This window comes from Phocoena sinus, chromosome 7 (genome assembly GCF_008692025.1).
Source record: "Phocoena sinus isolate mPhoSin1 chromosome 7, mPhoSin1.pri, whole genome shotgun sequence".
Taxonomy (NCBI): Eukaryota; Metazoa; Chordata; class Mammalia; order Artiodactyla; family Phocoenidae; genus Phocoena; species Phocoena sinus.
Window position 1 is genome coordinate 72,708,040 of NC_045769.1, and position 20,901 is coordinate 72,728,940.

General features: G+C 35.1%; 1 protein-coding gene across 2 annotated transcripts in view; it reads left to right on the plus strand.

Annotated features, from left to right (window-relative positions):
- LOC116757123 (CD302 antigen) overlaps positions 1–20,901 on the plus strand; it is a 130,664-nt gene that overhangs the window by 55,885 nt on the left and 53,878 nt on the right. For both annotated transcript variants that reach the window (XM_032638506.1, XM_032638503.1), the window contains exons 22-29: positions 621–726; positions 959–1,119; positions 6,585–6,714; positions 9,535–9,761; positions 13,398–13,563; positions 15,045–15,212; positions 16,404–16,520; positions 19,941–20,135. In XM_032638506.1, coding sequence (XP_032494397.1) covers positions 621–726; positions 959–1,119; positions 6,585–6,714; positions 9,535–9,761; positions 13,398–13,563; positions 15,045–15,212; positions 16,404–16,520; positions 19,941–20,135 — 1,270 coding nt within the window. The remainder of the gene's footprint in view (positions 1–620; positions 727–958; positions 1,120–6,584; positions 6,715–9,534; positions 9,762–13,397; positions 13,564–15,044; positions 15,213–16,403; positions 16,521–19,940; positions 20,136–20,901) is intronic.

Genomic DNA, 20,901 nt, shown 5'->3' on the forward strand with positions numbered 1-20,901 from the left:
GGCTATTTCACTTATGGGTAAAGTTAATGTCCTTGTGCCTCAGTTTTCCCATTTGTTGTGAGAATTAAATGAGATAATACCGTGCAAAGTGTTTTAGGAAGGAAGCACTCAATAAATGGGAGATTTTTAAAAAAATAGCTCAAGGACTACTCTTCAGTTGCTTAAATTAAGTGTAGAGTTGCATTGTTGGGACTTCCCTGGTGGTCCAGTGGTAAAGAATCCACCTTACGATGCAGGTGACATGGGTTCACTCCCTTGTCAGGGACCTAAGATCCCACATGCCATGGGGGCAACTGAGCCTGCACGCCACAACTACTGAGCTCACGTGCCTCAACTAGAGCCCATGTGCCACAACTGGAGAGAAGCCTGAGTGCCGCAACGAAGAGCCCGCGTGCCTCAACTAAGACCCGACGCAGCCAAAAATAAGAAATAAAATAAATAATAAATAAATCTTTCAAAAAAAAAGAGTGTAGATCTGCATTCTTTTGGTACTACTTTGTGAGTGTCTATATCTCACAAACAGAAAATTAGCAGCCTTCTAAAAGATGAGGCATTTTCTTCCTATGTGAGCTTTCCCATATGTGGAAATCTTATACTTCATATGTGTTCTTTGTTTGCAGTGCTTTTTAAGGATCAAACCTAAGTCTGTTACATTTTCTGAAGCCAGCGATACTTGTCACACCTATGGTGGAACGCTTCCTTCAGTGCTGAGCCAGAGAGAACAAGGTAGCAGAATTGTTTCGTAAACATGTTTTATTCTGATCTGGAGGCCATGTTTGTGTTGGGAGGCTGTGGGGAATTAACACATACAAAGAACCTTATTAAATTACTTTTTACAGAGTAGGTGAAAGATTATTCTGGTAGTTAGATAAGCAAGAGGTATTCATTGACATTTTTAGTATATCTTTAATTTGAATAAGTCAAATGTTTTTTTTAAAAAAAAAAATCTTTCTGACAGATTTTATTACATCCTTGCTTCCGGATATGGAAGCTACTTTATGGATTGGTTTGCGCTGGACTGCCTATGAGAAGATAAACAAATGGATGGATAACAGAGAGCTGACATACAGTAACTTTCACCCATTATTGGTTGGTCGGAGGCTGAGAATACCAACAAATGTAAGGTTGTTTTTTTTTTAATCGGTAAACTACGTAGCTCTATGAAATACCTGAGTCTTCCACAAATTATTGGATTAAGAACAAGGGCCTATTTCATGAGTCGACTTACATGAAACGTCCAAATGGGCAAATCTATAAAGATAGAAAGTAGATTACTGGTTGCCAGAGGCTAAGAGGCTAGAAGGATTGGTGGTGATGGCCTAAAGCATATGGGATTTCTTTCTGGGGTGGTGAAAATGTTCTAAAATTGATTAGGGGTGATGGTTGCACAACTCTGTGAATATACTAAAAACTATAGAATATATGCTTTAAATCAATGAATTATACCATCTATCAATTATATCAATAATGCTGTCACAAGAAGAATAACAACAGAGCTTCCACAGCCTTCACATAGATGCCCTAGTTTTTCATAGTAGTATCAGATTCCATAGCACTTATTTCATAACCATGTAAAGCCATCAATAGTGAGTTACAAATAGAAGCTAATATAAATGCTTTACTTATCATCTTGGAATTTGGAGCTGTCAGCCTCAGTCTCCTGAGGTTAAAAAGTACAAAATCTGTGGTTAGTGATCATTTTTCCCTAAGATCTAAATGTAAAGAAGCTATAGAATGGAAGAAGGCATTATATCAACAGTAGTTACCCTGTACCATGATATTGCTGCCCACTACTTCTGTCTTCCATATTTACTGGATACAAACCACCTTTTGCATAAAAGGCAAAGATTAAGAGATTAACTTAAAAGTTGAATTCCAAAAGTACATCCTAGACAATATCAACTGATATTCCTGATGCAATGGAACTTTGCTCCACGTTGACGTTGGTGGTAAAGGGAACTCTGCAACATGTGTAATTATGTACAAAGTAAATATCAAAATAATGCTTGGTTATTGTAGAACATTTGGAAGTTATAGAAGAGTAAACAAAATAAAGAAAAATATCAACCCTTATCCTGCTTATACTTAGGCTGGTAGCTTTTAACTCATGACCCATAGTAAGAAATAAATTTAAATTACCATTCAGCACATAGATATAAATATAATATTGAATTGAAACAAAAGTTTCAGGAAATAATACTTACCCTTAGAGCTTATATTTCTTTCTTTTCTATCCTATTCTACTCTAGTCTGATCTAGTCTAGTCTAGTCAACCTATCTCTGTGTTCTATCCTATTATTTCATTGTCACAAATAAGAATCAAGATCCACTGAACTGATTTCATGACCTACTAAATAAGTCTCAAACCATATTTGAATCCTGATCTAGGAAATCACAATGAATATTTCAGCATTTTTCTTCTAGGGCTTTTCTATACATTGTCTTCTTGACATAGATAAGATCATAGTATATATACTGTTGTATCTACTTTTCTCACTTAGTATTATATCATAAGTAGTTTCTTATGCCATTAAAAGATGTGCTTGATAAGCATTTTGATGGTTGCACAATATTTCTTGACAGATATACCATCATTTACCTAAACAATGCTGGGTATTTTGGCTGTTTCCAGTTTTGCATAATCCTTAATAGTGCTGCAATTAACATCTTCATGCATAATCTTTGCTGTATATTTCAGGTTACCTCTCTAAGATAGATTTAGGAAGTGATATAGCCAGATCAAAAAATATAAGTAGTTGTAAAACTCTGGTTACCAAATTGGTTTCCAGAAAGGTTTATGAGTTTATATTTTTGTCAGCAATATATTGTGATTACTTTTCTATTCATACCAGTGTATTAATAATTTCCAACACTTATTGAGCAGCTAATATGTGTCAGACACTCTGCTAATGCATCACATGCATTATTTCATTTAATCTGCACAATAGATGTGAAACAGTCTGTACTCCTCTCCTATCTTAGAAATGTGGAGACAAACAGAGAGAGTCATGTAACTTGCCAGAAATCATGCAGGGTATGCGGGCAGGGTCGGCATGTAAATCCAAGTCTGCAGAGTCAGCATTCTTAGCTTCTCTACTGCATTGCCTCTACTACAATGCTCTAAGGAGAATTATCTTTTTAAAATTCTTGCTAATTTGATAGTTTAAATGATATCATATTTTCATTTGTATTGCTCTGATTTCTAATGAAAACATATAAATTCAGTAATAATTTGAATTTCATCCAATGTGAATTTCTTATTCTTTGACAATTTATCAAAGCCTTCATGTATTTCTTATTGATTTTATGACTGTGTAAATATTAAGTGTGCTAACCCTGTGTTTCTTGCATTTATTGCAGATATTTTCACAGGTTTTTTTTTTCTTTAGGTCTAATACCAAAAATATTACAGAAATAAGTTTTGATTTTTTTGATATGTGTTCAACTCTATTTCTTTTTTTCCCCTCCATTGCTTTTAGGTTAGAAAGTCCCTCATGTAAATGTTAGTTAAATGAATGCCTTTATTTTCTTCATTTTGTTTTATAGCTTGCTTTTTTGGTCTGACAATATGATACATCCATGGTATATGGCATATGTTGTCAATGGTAACTTAATCCTTTCCCCTAACCCTGGCCAATTGTCTAGCATCATTTGTTGTATATACTTCCATCTGTTAAAATCAATATAGAATGCCTTTTTTATCATATGTGAAGTGTGCATGTGTATGTATGTGTGTGTGTATGAGACATATTCTTGTATAGCTCCCACACTGATCTAAATACTATAATGTTGCCATATTTCAAGAAATATAATAGGATTAGTTATCCTTTATTGTATGTCTTTTAAAAATATTTTTAGCTGTTTTTGTCTATTCTTCAAGACAAACTAGAATTATTTAGTTAATTTCCAATCTAAACAATTCAATAGAAAACTTCTGGTAAGAATTTGACAACATTTTAGGAAGAATTGACATATTTTTATTAATTTTCCCTCAAGAATATGGTGTAACATATCTCTCCATTGATTCAAGTCTTCCTTTTAAATTCCTCAGTGAAGTTTTTAGAGAAGTTCTCTTTCTTTTTGCCATTGAGAATGGCAGCTTTTTAAAACTGTCTTACTGATATGTAGGAAATCTATTATTTGGGTATTTTTGTATATTTATTTCATAGGCATCCATCTTACTAAAAGCTCTTATTACTTCTCAGAGTTTTTCAGTAGATTTTCTTGGGTTTTCTAATTAGATAATCATAATTGGCAAATAACCATTCATGCTTCACTACATGTGGTAGGACTTCCAGAACCATGGTAAATACCAGGAGTAATAAATAACATCCTAGACTTGATCTAGACTTTAATGGGAATATCTGCAGTCTTTCATTATTATATTTGATGTGGACTTTTTGTTTAAGATATATCATTTATTTAGAATTTTTATTCAGGAATAAGTAGTGGATTTTCTAAAACTTGTTTTCACCATCTATTGAAATTGTCATACAGTTTTTCCCATTAGGCCTATGGATATGTGGTATAATACATTAATAGATGTTATATTAAACCATTTTTATCTCCTTATCATAAAATCTAGTTGCTGAGAGTGGGTTATTATTTTACTACTGAATTAGATTTGTTAGAATTTTATTTGGGAATGTTTTCATCTCTGTTCATAGAGTTAATTTTTTTAAGCTTTTTTTTTTTTCCTGATCATGTCAGCTTCATAAGATGAACTGGGTGGTTTTCTGCCTTTGTGTTTTGAAATTATGACTCAGTCTGGGGAATTATCTTTCCCTGAAAGTTTGAAGGAACTGTATACAAAACCATGTGATATTAGAACCCTGTTCAGAGATCATTGTTTAATACTAAAGGGATTTGGTATAGTAGGTGAGGGCTAAACTCTAGAGTCAGATTGAGTTTGAATTCCATTCAGCCATTTCGTATGCCTTAGGAAATTCACTTAACTTTGCTTAAGTCTCATTTTTTAATCTGTAAGTTCTGATACTGTTGTTCCTACAACATAGTGTGAGGATTGCATAAAATATTTCATTTAAAGCTTTTAAGCACAGTACCTGACATATAGTTTTAAAAATGAGCATTATTATTAATTTTCAATTTCCTCTAAAGTTACTGGTACATTTTAGTGTTTCTACTTTTCCTTTTAACAGTTATGCTAATTTGTATATTTCAAGGAAGTTGTCTATTTCATGTAGATATTCAAATGTATTAGAATAAAGTTGTGTCTGCTATTATCTTTTAAAATCTCCATGTCTTATTTTAATCGTTTTTACTTTTTCTTATTTAGATTTTTACAAAAACTAGTGTATGTTACTGGTTTTTTCCTCCCCTTTCTCCACCGCCTACTCCTATTGCTTGAGATATACAAATACTACTACATTTTTCTATCCTGTTTTTCTTGGAGTTATATTTTTGCTGATTTTCTAATCTCATATTGAATTCTTAGTTCATCTTTCCTTTAAAAATCAGAATGCATTTAATAATACATGTTTGCCTTCACATAAAGTTTTACTCATATCTCTTGTAATATTTCTCATATTAGTCTTTCCTATAATTTTTTCATTTTTGTTTTAATGTTTATTGAATAGCATGGGAGTATGCAGTTTTTTTAAAACTTTTTTAGCTCCTGGGATAAGCTTACTTTTCTTATTTTTCTGAGTGTGATATGTTTCAACCATACAGAAAAGTATAGGGACAATATACTTTGAATAAATTTCCATGTCTAATGTTATTATTGATTTGTGGTCAGAGAATGAAATCTAGATAGATACTTTTATTTATGGATGTTTTATAGTGACAAGTATAGGATCAAAGCTTTAAGGTGAGTTCTCTATTGTGTGGTACACCATTTGTCATTATAAAAAGTTTATAAACATCTAATGAGTTGAATTAACAGTCATTACTTTTTTGCTCACTTGCAACGTCAAGAAGGAGAGCAGAGTGTTAAATATTATTATAATTGTGTATTTGTCTTCTAACAGTTTTTCTCTATCTGCTTTGAAGATGTATTCATCAATATTGCCACTATTTTGTTCTATAATTTCTAAAGTTAATTGCCCTTTCCCATGTTTTGAAAGTTTATCAGAAGACACAGACCTACTAGAGAATGGACTTGAGGATATGGGGAGGGGGAAGGGTAAGCTGTGACAAAGTAAGAGAGTGGCATGGACATATATACACTACCAAATGTAAAATAGATAGCTAGTGGGAAGCAGCCGCATAGCACAGGGAGATCAGCTCGGTGGTTTGTGACCACCTAGAGGGGGGGGATAGGGAGGGTGGGAGGGAGGGAGATACAAGAGGGAAGAGATATGGAAACATATATATATGTATAACTGATTCACTTTGTTATAAAGCAGAAACTAACACACCATTGTAAAGCAATTACGCTCCAATAAAGATGTTTTAAAAAAAAAAAGAAAGTTTATCAGGATTTTCTTAGTGATTTCATGGTCAGCTCCTTAATGGAGTTTTTTACAGGAAGAAAAATCCAATTTGGAATATAAAGTTCCCTTGCTGGGATCTTCAGACTGTTAGTTTCATAATTGCTTGTACATATTTGCCTTTTTGTTTAGATTTTTGATGAAGAGGTGTCCTACCACTGTGCTCTAATGCTCAACCTCCAAAAGTCACCTTTTACTGGGACGTGGAATTTTACTTCCTGCAGTGAACACCATACTCTGTCTCTCTGTCAGAAATATTCAGGTATAGATTATTACTTAGATGACTATGGTACTTTATGCTGTTAGATATGTACAGTACTTTTTCACAAAAAAACTTATAAATTAATATTAATTTGTAATCATACAGCTTCCTTAAAATTTTAGCATGACTAAATCCATACTGGCTCAGTGAGCCAAATTAGCTCAAATAGAATGTGATTTTTTGTCAAGATCATTGCCATAATTAAATATCAAAATTAAGTATCCAATGAAGTTTGTTAATCGGTGTTATCTAATGACAGTAAATTATGATTGCATTTTGTTCTCCTTTCTGCTCTGGAATTTTTCAGATTTTACTGTCATGAGGAAAGGAGGAGAAAAACAATGTTTTTAAGTGAGTTCGGTATAAACAATCATGGTTAAATCTAGCACTCAAAAAAAAAAAAGGATGTGAAGCATTATAAATGGATCACTGTCTATGCCCTCCTATAATCCAAATAAAAGTAAAATGTTAGAAGTAGGAATCATCTATATATTCAAAAAGATATTTTTTAAAGGTATTAAATCGTTTTCATTGGTCACAGTAAGTTTTTAAACAAACAATTAAAAAAAAAAACCTTTGCCATGTAATGAGTACTTCAAGTAGCTAATCCATGTGCTTCTGGGTTTTTATTTTATTTTATTTTTATACAGCAGGTTCTTGTTATCTATTTTATACATATTAGTGTATATATGTGAATCCCAATCTCCCAATTCATACGTTTGTTCTCTACATCTGTGTCTGTTTCTGCCTTGCAAACCACTTCATCTGTACCATTTTTCTAGATTCCACATGTTTGCATTAATATACGATATTTGTTTTTCTTTTTCTGACTTACATCACTCTGTATGACAGTCTCTAGGTCCATCCATGTCTCTACAAATGACCATTTCATTCCTTTTTATGGCTGAGTAATATTCCATTGTATATATGTACCACATCTTCTTTATCCATTTGTCTGTCGATGGGCATTTAGATTGCTTCCATGGTCTGGCTCTTGTAAGTAGTGCTGCAGTGAACGTTGTGGTACCTGCCTCTTTTTGAATTATGGTTTTCTCAGGGGATATGCCCAGTAGTGGGATTGCTGGGTCATATGGTAATTCTATTTTTAGTTTTTTAAGGAACCTCCATACTGTTCTCCACAGTGGCTGTATCAATTTACATTCCCGCCAACAGTGCAAGAGGGTTCCCTTTTCTCCACACCCTCTCCAGCATTTGTTGTTTGTAGATTTTCTGATGATGACCATTCTGACCGGTGTGAGGTGATACCTCATTGTAGTTTTGATTTGCATTTCTCTAATAATTAGTGATGTTGAGCAGCTTTTCATGTGCTTCTTGGCCAGCTATATGTCTTCTTTGGAGATATGTCTATTTAGGTCTTCCGCCCATTTTTTGATTGGGTTGTTTTGTTTTTTCAATATTGAGCTGCATGAGCTGTTTATATATTTTGGAGATTAATCCTTTGTCCATTGATTCATTTGCAAATATTTTCTCCCATTCTGAGGGTTGTCTTTTCATCTTGTTTATAGTTTCCTTTGCTGTGCAAAAGCTTTTAAGTTTCTTTAGGCCCCATTTGTTTATTTTTGTTTTTATTTCCATTGCTCTAAGAGGTGGGTCAAAAAAGATCTTGCTGTGATTTATGTCATAGAGTGTTCTTCCTATGTTTTCCTCTAAGAGTTTTATAGTGTCAGGTCTTACATTTAGATCTCTAATCCATTTTGAGTTTATTTTTGTGGATGGTGTTAGGGAGTGTTCTGATTTCATTCATTTACATGTAGCTGTCCAGTTTTACCAGCACAACTTATTGAAGAGACTGTCTTTTCTCCATTGTATATCCTTGCCTCCTTTGTCATAGATTAGTTGACCATGGGTGCGTGGGTTTATCTCTGGGCTTTCTATCCTGTTCCATTGATCTATATTTTTGTTTTTGTGCCAGTACTATATTGTCTTGATGACTGTAGCTTTGTAGTATAGTGTGAAGTCAGGGAGTATGATTCCTTCTGCTTAGTTTTATTCCCTCAAGACTGCTTTGGCTATTCGGGGTCTTTTGTGTCTCCATACAAATTTTAAGATATTTTGTTCTAGTTCTGTAAAAAATGCCATTGGTAATTTGATAGGGATTGCATTGAATCTGTAGATTGCTTTGGGTAGTGTGATCATTTTCACAATATTGATTCTACTAATCCAAGAACATGGTATATCTCTCCATCTGTTTGTCTCATCTTTGATTTCTTTCATCAGTGTCTTACAGTTCTCTGAGTACTCCATGTGCTTCTGAAGAACTTTTTGCTAAATTAATCTTTGCTCATTTGTCTCATACTTTTTAGTAACTGCCTTTTTCAGAGAGGTACTGTAAATCAATAATTCAAATATATCCTCTTAGGGGTGGTTGTATACATTTTTTTGTGGGTTCTCCCAGATGAAAACTTGTAAGGGGACACCCAACACCTCCTGTTGAAGCAGTTCAAACAAAGGAAGAATTTGACACCAATCTGAAATGGTAATCTTATTGCCATTAGAAGTCGTCTACTTTTATTTATAGCTTTTCTCCTATTGCAGTTTACTTTTATTTATAGCTTTTCTCCTTCCTAAATCAGATCAACTAAATCAGAATTTTGTTCTAATTGTAAAAAACAAATTTGTGGTTCACAAATTTACCTAAGGTATACAGCAAAACATACCTAGTTCTCCCACCCAAAGTCTAAAATAAATGAATAGATAAGTAATACCTAAAGTACATTGTTACAGGGAGAAATTTGAAAAAATGTCCCATGACTTGCCAAGTAGGTGGTTTTTGTGGCTTTATTTTTCTTTTACACACAGAAATTGAAAGCAGACAGACCTTACAGAATACTTCAGAAACTGTGAAGTATCAAAATAATCTGTACAAAATAATGCTGAAGACTCTGACTTGGACTGATGCTCTAAAGGAGTGCCAGAAAGAAAACATGCAGCTGGTGAGCATCACAGACCCTTACCAGCAGGCCTTCCTGACTGTGCAGGCAGTCCTTCGTAACACTTCTTTATGGATTGGACTCTCCAGTCATGATGTAAGTTTTCAGTCCCACTGCCAGGATTGGGTGACGGAATGTGACATTTTTTATTGCATGCAGCATCTCTCATATCAGACTAAAAGAAACCAGAGATCATAAAATCTTACTCCAGTGAATGAATTTCATGAGGTATGTAATTTTTAGCAGCAGTCATCTTTCCACTGTTGAAAGATCAGGTGCTTTATCGTTTAGCTTAAGAAAAATGTCTAATGGACATATATAGCTGAGCACTTCTTTTTATTTATTCCAATCAAAGATGGAGCTGGCATCAGGAGCTGCCATGGCTCCTCAGCCAATGAAAAGAAGAGAAGAAGGGAAGAATTAAAAATTCAGATGGGGTTGGTGAGCAGAAGCCCATGAACGTTATTAAAGGGCTCTTTATCCCTTTCCAAATCAGCAGAGTGAAATTAAGCCACTCTACAAAGGGATTAGAATAGCATTTTGCCACATCTCAAGCCCTGATCTTGGGTACTTCTCATTCATTTCATAGCCCAGCAAAGAATGCTAGTCTCCTATTAATTCCCAGCACTAAACTTCATACATGTAGCACAAACAGGAATGTTTATGCTACTAAAGCTTTTGGCTATAATTAATAGGGAATCTTTTTTTTTTTTAATAAAGCTGTAGCATTCCTATCAGCATTGTAGGCCATTTTTGCCTCTTTTCTGATTCTTGTATGTAATAAGCTGATGCTCTGCTCACGGAGATGTATTGAAAAGTAAGATATAGGGCTGGTATAAAAGGCTGCGTACATTGTGCACTGATGGGGGTGCCACTTATTTATAAAGATTGTGATGTGAATTTTGCTTCCTGCATCTGTGCAGTGTGTGACCCGTAAAGCCCTAGTTAGATAAGTGTCACCTGAACCAGTATTCGTAATCCACTCTCGGAGGGAAGGTATTTGGGAGAGTAGGAAAGAAGTGTCCATTGCATTATGAAGCAAACCTGAGTTATGTAGATGGTAGGCTAACCCTCAGTATACCAAGATGGTTTTAGGGCTGCATGGAGAAAATGTGATTGAAGACAATTTAAGTCCTTGCGCAAACCCCAAGTTGAACTGGAGAATGGATGAAAAACTTAAGACGCAGAAGTATACATTATCTTTGACAAACTCTGGACTTATTACCACCAGCATTTGTCAGAAGCTCAATTAAAAAAGCAGTATTTAGAAATTGCTTAAAGACTAGCTTCTCCAAAATTCTGGATTTTAAAATGTACCCTCAGGTCCAGCCAGGTTATCAGCTTGAACTGCTTCCCTAGACCTCACAGTATCAATTCCTTCATAACATTGCTTTACTTCCTTTCTCTTTTGTGTTTGGCATTATGTGAAACCCATCACTGTGTCTCTTGTGTGGGTGGTAATTAAGTCATCACATTTCCTAGTTTTAACCACCTTAAACCTTTTTAAACAAAAGCAGTATTGTTGCTGGAGAAAAATCATAAAGTTAGAATAAATTAAAAGAATAAAATTGGAATCACCTATAATCCCAGTATCTAGTGATAAATGTGGTTTAAATATTTGGTATATATCCTTCAAGTTATTTTTCTATGTACATGTATTTATTTTTAAGACACTTCGGATCATACAGTTTTGTAACTTTTTTTCCTCACTTGATGATTTCGGTCTTCTTTCTTATTCTATTTTCAGTCGTCACCTGTGTTTTTCTTCTCCCTTTTGCTCTTTAACATATTACATTTTACATAGCTGTTTCTTATGTATCTTCATAAGCTGCCTGAAATCTTTGGAACATGGCAGAGTGTAAGTAAATACAAATTTACATTGAAAGCAATGGGAAGGTTTTGAAAGATTTTAAACATGGTAGTAACAATATCAGATTTTGACTTGAGAAAAACTATGCTGGGCAGAAGCTGGGGAAGGAAGTGAGCAGTCCAGAGATAGAAGACCAGTTAGAGTTTCTTGTAGACATTCATGCAGGAAATGATGTTGGTCTGGACTGAGGCATGTTTACAGTGTCTGCAGTGCAGCAGTTCTGGGTTATAGAAGGTCTGGAGTGTGGCTGTGAGAGCAGGTCACTCAAGTACATAGAAGTGAAAGTCCATAGAAGAAGAGGAAGTCAAGAAGGCTTGGGAACGGGGTGAGTCATCCACATGAACATAGACGTCTCTAAGTCAGTGGTAGGACCAGAAGGACAGAGCAGGGCATGGGACACCTCCTTAGTAAATATCAGGAAGGAGCAAGGGGGCCAAGACCAAAGTGAATGTCAGAGAGATGGAAGGACTCTGGGAGTTTGCCAAGACCTCAGTGAATGTCAGAGAAGAAGGGCATAAACCTCAAAGGAAATGACTGAAGGAAATAAAAATACCCACTACCTCATTCTCATGGCTCTGTGATATCTGAGACTAAAAAAACAAGCAGCCCTTCCCTTGTGGATGCTGAAAGGAACTTATTCTATTAGAAAAGACAGGTTTTAATTAAGATCAATCAAGGTCTAGAATTTAGTGAAGAGATACTTATAGTCTTAATAAAGAGATTTAGTGTTCAATAAAGAGATGGTGGGAGTGGGATGACTTATCTACAAGGAACAGAAGTTCCCAAGGCCCAGGGACCTGGGTTAGTTGGGAGTGCAACAAGGGGGAAGGAATCCAGGGTAATACTCAGTACAGGTAACATCACAGGGGCAAAGGGCCACATTTGAGGCCACTTGGTTTAGAGATTAACTGGCCATAAGTTCACAACTGGAACACTGGTAGAGAACACTTCTGAATGAAACAGTTGGTGGTGTTGAGGTTTGACCACATTTGCTATTTTTGGTTCACTAAGGAGACTGTGAGACTGTGTGTGAACCAGAATTCAAAACTAGGTATGCTTAGCTCTAAAGCCCGTGTTCCTTCCACTACTACATATTATCTCTAAGTTAATCAGAGCTTACAGTAGTCCTCACTCCATTTTAGCTTTCTAATTTCCAACAACCAATGGTTCCAATTATGTGTGAGGCAGCAAAGCATAATGGTTCAGACCATGGACTCCAGGGCCTAATGGCCTGGATTTGTATCCCAGCACAGTGGTTTACATTCTGTATGACTGTGCACATTACATGACTTCAGTTTTCTCATCTGTAAAATGGATATAATAATAGTACCTATCTCGTATGGTTGTTATGAGGATTATATAATATTTGCAGAGTACCTAAAACAATGCCTGGTACGTAGTAAGTGCTGTGTAAATATGTGCTAAACATAAGATAAAATTTAAAATTATTAGATTGGGGACTTCCCTGGTGGAGCAGTGGTTAAGAATCCACCTGCCAGTGCGGGGGCCACGGGTTCAAGCCCTGGTCTGGGAAGATCCCACATGCCATGGAGCAGCTAAGCCCATGACCACAACTACTGAGCCCACGCACCACAACTACTGAAGCCTGCGTGCCTAGAGCCCATGCTCTGCAACAAGAGAAGCCACCACAATGAGAAGCCCACGCACTGCAATGAAGAGTAGCCCCAGCTCGCCAGAACTAGAGAAAGCCCGTGTGCAGCAACGAAGATCCAACACAGCCAAAAATAAATAAATAAAATTAAACAAATTTAAGAATTATTAGATCGACCACGAGGGTCAAAATCATACAATAGGGATAACGTGAAGTATAACCACTTAAGATATATTTCTGCTCCATACAGGATGAACTCAACTTTGGTTGGTCAGATGGGAAACATCTTCAATTTAGTCGCTGGGCTGAAAATAATGAACAACTTGAAGACTGTGTAGTATTAGACACTGATGGATTCTGGAAAACATCTGACTGCGATAATAATCAGCCAGGCGCTATTTGCTATTATTCAGGAAGTATGCTAATTTCAAATATTTTCATTCTTAAATTGTTATCAGTCTCATGAGTAGTGGAATTTTGAGGAAATGGTTTTGTAAAATCTGGTTTTAAAATTATAAAGCAATTATAATCATGTCCTTTTTACAACAAAATCTGTTGTGAAAATTTGTATTTGAGAATTATTATATGTTAAATATTTTGTCATTAATTTGTTATTTTAGATATGTTTTATCTTTATTTTTGTCAACTGATGATAGTAATTGACCTTTGAGTTTTAAGTCCTTGTTAGCCTCATTTTGCATACACTTTGTGTTTATATTCTTATGGAAAACGTACATTTGTGGGAATTCTTTTGTAATTCTTATCATCAATACTTAACATTTCTTTTATGAGTCACTGTTGAGATTCATTTGGTTGCTAACAGTAATTAGCTCACGCTAGCTTAAGCCAAAAGGGAAATTTAGATCCTCAGAAATGGGGATAGAGCTGAGCCTCCCGAGGAGAGGGGATCTCAAAGCCAGAGATGCTGTCTTGCACCTCTCCTTTCTGTTTCTCTCAGGGGATCTGCACTCTTCTCTTTATGTACTTCCTGCTTCTCTCTGCACTTCCTGCTTCTCTCTGCACATGGTGAAACATGGCAGCTCTGCAGCTTTCAATTTTAGCCGTAACTGGAGAGGAATTGACTATCTCTGAATTCCACTTTTCAAATCTGAAAAGAACTGAAAGAGAGAATCTGATAGACTCGACTTAAGTCAGATATGCTATCTCTAGCCCAGTCGGAGGAAAGTGGTTTTACAGCTTCCAGGGGCCCACATTTGTGGGTTTGTGGTTAGAGAAAAGACTACTTCACAAAGGGAGTTGCTGTGAGCTGGGAGAAATATTGCATAGTCTCTACCATGTGTTGAATCAGTTTGATTGGCTTTGAATAGAGCATATTTTTATTTGCATCTTTTTGAATCTGTGGCCTTTTCATAAAATGAAAAAGAAATGCTGAATTCAGATTTTTCTAGATGTCAGATTTTAAATTATTTCTGTTTGCTTTGGTTAAAGCAATAACTTATTTAGAACATCAAGTATTTCATAAAATGTTCTTTTAAAGTTAGAGAAGGTATCAGTAAGCAGAAAATTGAAGATGAATTCTCAAAGTCATATTTAGGTGCCTCTTATTATGTTTGTATAGTTTCTTTGAAGTGGCCCCTTGTATTAGAAGTTTGGTGATGCAGGAAGACAGAAACTGCATTTAACCTAATAACACCTCATTTTCCATATTCTTCTACTCATTCCACATCAGGGAAAAGAAAATTTTATTAAGTAATTTCCTTCCTACAGAAAGCCAGTTAAGAGGTCACATTTTATTTGAGCATAAACAGAACAAGCATCGCCAGGCTATTATTTCTTGGCTTCCTGAATATTTCCTACAAATCAAGTCTAATTATGATGAACAGGATTTAACATTTATATCTGAAGTTAGAATTCTTACCATTAATTCTTTTTCTAGATGAGACTGAAAAAGAGGTCAAACCAGTTACCAGTGTTCGATGTCCATCTCCTGTTCTAAATACTCCATGGATACCATTTCAGAACTCTTGCTACAATTTCATGATAACAAAGAATAGATATATAGTGACAACACGAGATGAAGTTCATTCTAAATGCCAGACACTGAGTGAGTATGTTGTATGGCCATTATATGTTGCATTATGCTCGTTAGAAAACAAATCTCATCTGAGTATATTCAATAAATATTTCTAATTAGCGCTAGTAACTAGAACTCAAAAATATTCATCTCCTAATTTCTACATTATCAATGACAAAGTATTAAAATTTGTGTTTATTTAAAATGGAAAGTATAGGAGTTATCTCCTTTCTTACCCATCCATTAGGAACTAGTCTCTCTTTAGATGTATAAATGGGTTCTACTTAAAAAGAGAAAGAAATGACACTAGAGAGCAGAGAGCTGGATATTAAATCAAGTTAGGCTGTGGGCAGAGAGAAAATAGGCCAGTTTGAGTAGTTGAAAACTTAGATAAGCCAGAAAGAAGCAGCTCTGCTTAAAAGAAATACATATTTCATACTTTCAGCTCTCAGGACTCTCCAGATATTTCCTATGAGATCCACTGAGGATTTGTGACTTTTGAACAATGGACCCATCAACTTTATAGGAAGTTCCTATGGAAAATATCAAACCATTATTCCCCAAAGTGTGTTCTGTGGAACACTACTCTTGAGATGTTCTGTAAAGAAAAAGATCCTTAGTTAAAGAACAAGGGTGAGAAATACCACACGTCTTCACTTCCTTTTAAACATTATCAAATGTGCATTAGCATATGCTTTAAGAAATACTGACATGAATGAACTAGTTTACTTTTGGTTAACCAAAATTTGTAAAGTTTTTTTCAATGTAGCTCTTTTCCGAGGAACACACTTTGGGAAATATTAAACTTTTAAAATCCTGTTATAACAGCCATCGCTAAGGAAAAGGAAGGTCTGTCTTTTAGCCCATCTAAGAGGTTTTTATTTATTATAGTCTTTGACAGTGTGTCATTAATATAGGTGGATTTGTACCAACTTAAAATAAGCCTTAAATGGGGAAAAGGAAAGTGAATCAATGTTTCAAATTCTCCTCTCAGCTACTAGTTTTCCACTATTCTGTGAGACCAAATTGAAGATCAAAATGTTTGAAAATGTTTTAACCTATTCATTTAGTACAACAAGATAGTTTTAATTTATATGTCTTTCTTATTTTCTACTATTGTTTTAAGTTTTGGAGTGTGTTAAACTGGGGAATAAAAATAACTAAATCTATCAGACAAAGTGTTCTAAATAATTAAATTATTGACTCTTTTTTATTTAACAGATCCAAAATCACATATTCTGAGTATTCGAGATGAAAAAGAGAATAACTTTGTTCTTGAGCAGCTTCTACACTACAATTACATGGCTTCATGGGTCATGTTAGGTATAACTTATGAAAGTAAGTTGTAAATCTACTGTTTTTCACTATTTATATTCATAGTTCATTATAAACTACTAGTTTATCAAGCTGTGAAAGTATATTCTTCAGAGTATATGGTAATCAGTATACAAAATTATAATTATGCACTTATCATAACTTAATACAAATACCAAGACAGTTTTTGTGTCTCTGCTCTGCCACTAAAATGCCTTTACCACCAAGCTTAGAGTTAAATGGTGGAAAATAATTTCCTTTCTTCACCCTCCCGCCTAGCAGTACAAGACTAACTAAAATGACTGCACTCCTGCATAAATCTCCAATACTTACTTTATATCTCTATGTACGTGGGATGAGTGAGAAGAGAAATACACTTCTACTAATGTTGCATCTTTGGTTTTATATCATTGGCTTGGGGTATACATTAGAAAAATGAGACACATAGTCTGCCAATGGGATAGAATATTTGAGATTGCAAATGCCACAAATTCAAGATATAATTGCTATGAAAATTTTTTTAAAACACAGACTCTAATAATAGGGGAAATAAGACCAATTTAGAAAGATACTCAATTAGAGGTATCCGGAAAATCATAAAGTTTTGGAATTAGAAAAAAATAACTGTGTGGGCATAAAGCATTAAAATCATACATTCATCCCAAAAAAGGGGCTTAATAAGGGGCACAGGACAATGATAGCTAGAGGTAGGGTAGGCAAAGAAACTTAATTACTCAAATCTGACCATTTTAAAAATAGTCTTCTCTTTGCTATCTAACCTGTCTCTTTCTTAGAATTACTCAGGTTTTTCTTAAATGTTTATGGCTTGCAGATGAGTTAACAAAAATTAAGCTATCAAGTAATGGGTAAGACTTGGGTTGCCAGCTGAAGAGGAGTTCATCATGGTAGGACTTAGTTGCCCAATTCTTTTCTCTGATGATGCTTGAACACTCTTAAATTTAAGAATGGAAAAAAATGGAGAGGAACTAGGTAGAAAGTTCCCAGGCTTTACCTGAAAGTGACTGAGGAAACAGTGATCCCATGTGGAGCAACAGAAACTATACCCAGGATATAGTTAGAGATTTCAGTTGTATCCTTTGCTGTACTTTGTTAGTTATATTATCAGAAACAACTGAAAATGTATTCTGTATTCTGCAAAGCATTTTCAGATCTGTAGGCTTTCTTTTAATCATCTTAACTTCTTTTATAAGATGTAGTTGTAACAAAACTTCTATTAAAATATACAGACATATGGGAGACATAGAGAAAGATATTTCCAGCAAACAGTAAATTTGGCTTAAAACTAATTCTTACTGGCTTAATTTATATCCATAGCGGTTTTTTATCACTTAAATATGCTTAAATACTATTTAATTGTATATACCACCTATACAAAGGATTCTGGTTTTTTTTAAGTTCTGACTCTTCAAAAGTAGGGCCGTGAATGGAAATTACTAAGAGAGGCCATGTGTCAACTGAGAGGTATTTCAAGCCAAGTGAAAAAGTGACTCTTTTGTTGTGACAGCTTTAGAAATATACCACTGCCCATCGCATTGGCCAGAAAATTGTAACTTTATTAACATGTGGGGAGAGGGAGAGAGGGACTCAAAGACATGAGGTGATATAAAGCAGCAAGCAAGAACCAAATCATATGTACCAGATTTCTTGTGTATCATGGCTGCAGGCAGATGTTTAGGTAGAGTGCCTTGGGAGATGGTAATCAGTGAAAGGAAGAAATAACCAGGACAACAAGGAGTATGTGTAGGTAATAATGACATCACTCTTCATACCAATTCATAATTTTAATAGGCCTAGCAACTTGTTTTACCAAAAACTTTAGTAAGGTATGTTCACGTAGCATACAATTCAGCCATTTAAGGTGTACAATTTAGTGGCTTTTGGTATAGTCACGGGGTTGTGCAACTATCGCTGTCCCCCAAAGAAACATCATACCCATTTAGCAGTCCCTCCTCATTCCCCATCCCCTCTCCCAACCCTCAGCAACCACTGATCTATTTTCTATCTCTACAGATTGCCTACTCTAGACATTTCATGTACGTGAGATCATATAATATGTGACTATTTTGTGACTGGCTTATTCCACTTAGCATAATGGTTTCAAGGTTTATGCATGTGGCACTGTAGCAAGTATCATTCCTTTTTTGGCTGAATAATATCCCATTGTATGGATATACCACATTTCATTTATCCATTCATTAGCTGATGGGTATTTAGGTTTTCACTTTTTTGGTTATTATGAATAACATTCATGTACAAGTTTTTATGTGGATATATGTTTTTGTTTCTCTTGGGTGTATACCTAGGAGCGGAATTGCTGGGTCTTTGTGTAACCCTTTGAAGAACTAACAGACAGTTTTCCAAAGCTGCTGTACCATTGTCCATTAGGGGTTCCAGTTTCTCCATATCATGCCAACAGTTGCTTTTATCTGTTATGTTGATTATAGCCATCCCAGTGGGTATGAAGTGGTATCTCATTGAGGTTTTTATTTCATATCCCTATTGATTAATGATATTAAACATCGTTTCATGTGCTTATTGACTATTTGTATGTTATCTTTGGAGAAATCTATATTCTGATCCTTTTCCCATTTTTTAAATTATTTGTCTTTTTTATTATTGAGTTTTAAGCACTTTTTAATGTATTCTGGATATAAGTCCCTTGTCAAAGAAATTATCTGTAAATATTTTCTCTCATCACTTTCTTAGTAGTATAATTTGTAGCACAAAAACTTTAAAAATTTTAATGAAGCCCAGTTTGTCTATTTTTTATTTTATCACTTGTGTCTATTGACTTTGCCTATCCTAGGCTCGTGAAGACATACTCCTGTGTTTTCTTCTAAGAGTTTTATAGTTTTAGCTCTTACATATAGGTCTGTGATAAATTCTGAGCTTTTTGTATGGTGAAAGGAGAAGGTCCAACTTCATTTTTTTTGCATGTAGATATCCTGTTGTCCCAGGAACTATTCTTTCCCCATTGAATTGTCTTGGCACCCTTGTCAAAAATCAATTGACATAAATTGTGCACAGTTTAGGTCCAGAGAAGAGGTTTCTATCACTAGTTTTATATATGTTAATTTTTTTAATAAAATAATTATGTTAATTTCCATTACAATTAAACATATAGGTAGGAAAAAATGAATATTGGATGAAAAAAATGAAAAGTGAAAAAATATAAAGTTATTTCAGGATGGTAGAATGATAAGTAGATATTAATTTTCATGTTTATAATGTGTACTTTCTATATTAAAAGTAAGCATGGTTTACTGTTAGAAAATATTTTAGAGGGATACACATAATTATACAACCTTTTAGAAGGTGGTGAAAGAAGAAAGAAAATTAGTTGAGTTTGAAATATTAACCTCATAAGTGTAATTCAAGTCTTGATTTAATCTCTAAGCATAGAAAAAAGTGTTTCTTTTCTAGATAATTCTCTCATGTGGTCTGATAAGACCACGCTGTCATATACACACTGGAGATCAGGAAGACCAGCTGTAAAAAATGGCAAGTTTTTTGCTGGCTTGAATACTGATGGCTTCTGGGATATTCAAACCTTTAATGTTGTTGAAGACATACTTTACTTTCACCAGCACAGCATTCTGGCTTGCAAAATTGAAATGGGTAAGTATGCTAATGTAGGGTTTCTACTCCAGGGAAAGAGAATGTAAAGTCATTAGCTTCACTAGCGGGAATCATGCAGTTGTACTTTTTGAGTGGCTCCCTTGTATTCAGTCCTATGAGAGGCACTGTAGACGTCACAGAGGAAGGAAAAGACACACTCCCTGGTGTCATGGTCTTGATCTCAAGGAATAAAATGTAGTTGGGGCGACAGCATTAAATGTTTATCACTGTTTTATGCAGGTTAGTCTTAGGTTATTTGGTACAGGCTTACATTTGTTGGGAAGTCAAAAGAGACCAATGGGGGCTTCCCTGGTGGCGCAGTGGTTGAGAGTCCGCCTGCTGATGCAGGGGACATGGGTTCGTGCCCCGGTCTGGGAAGATCCCACATGCCGCGGAGCAGCTGGGCCCGTGGGCCATGACCGCTGAGCCTGCGCGTCCAGAGCCTGTGCTCCGCGACAGGAGAGGCCGCAGCAGTGAGAGGCCCGCGTACCGCAAAAAAAAAAAAAAAAAAAAAAAAAGAGACCAATGAAAACAGGAATAATGAAAACAAAGAATGTACTGAGGAGGAGGAAAAATTTGGTTGGGCCTTGAAGGATGGATAAGATTTCTATAAATAAGGAAGTGTGTTTGGGTAGAGTTTTGACATTACAGGCCGAAAGTGAATGTCTCTCAACCTTGCCTAATTCCTTAAATACGTGTATTTTTAAATGCATGTCAGTTTTTAAATTTTCACAGCTTTAAAACTGTTCCTACGGCCATTCTGCTC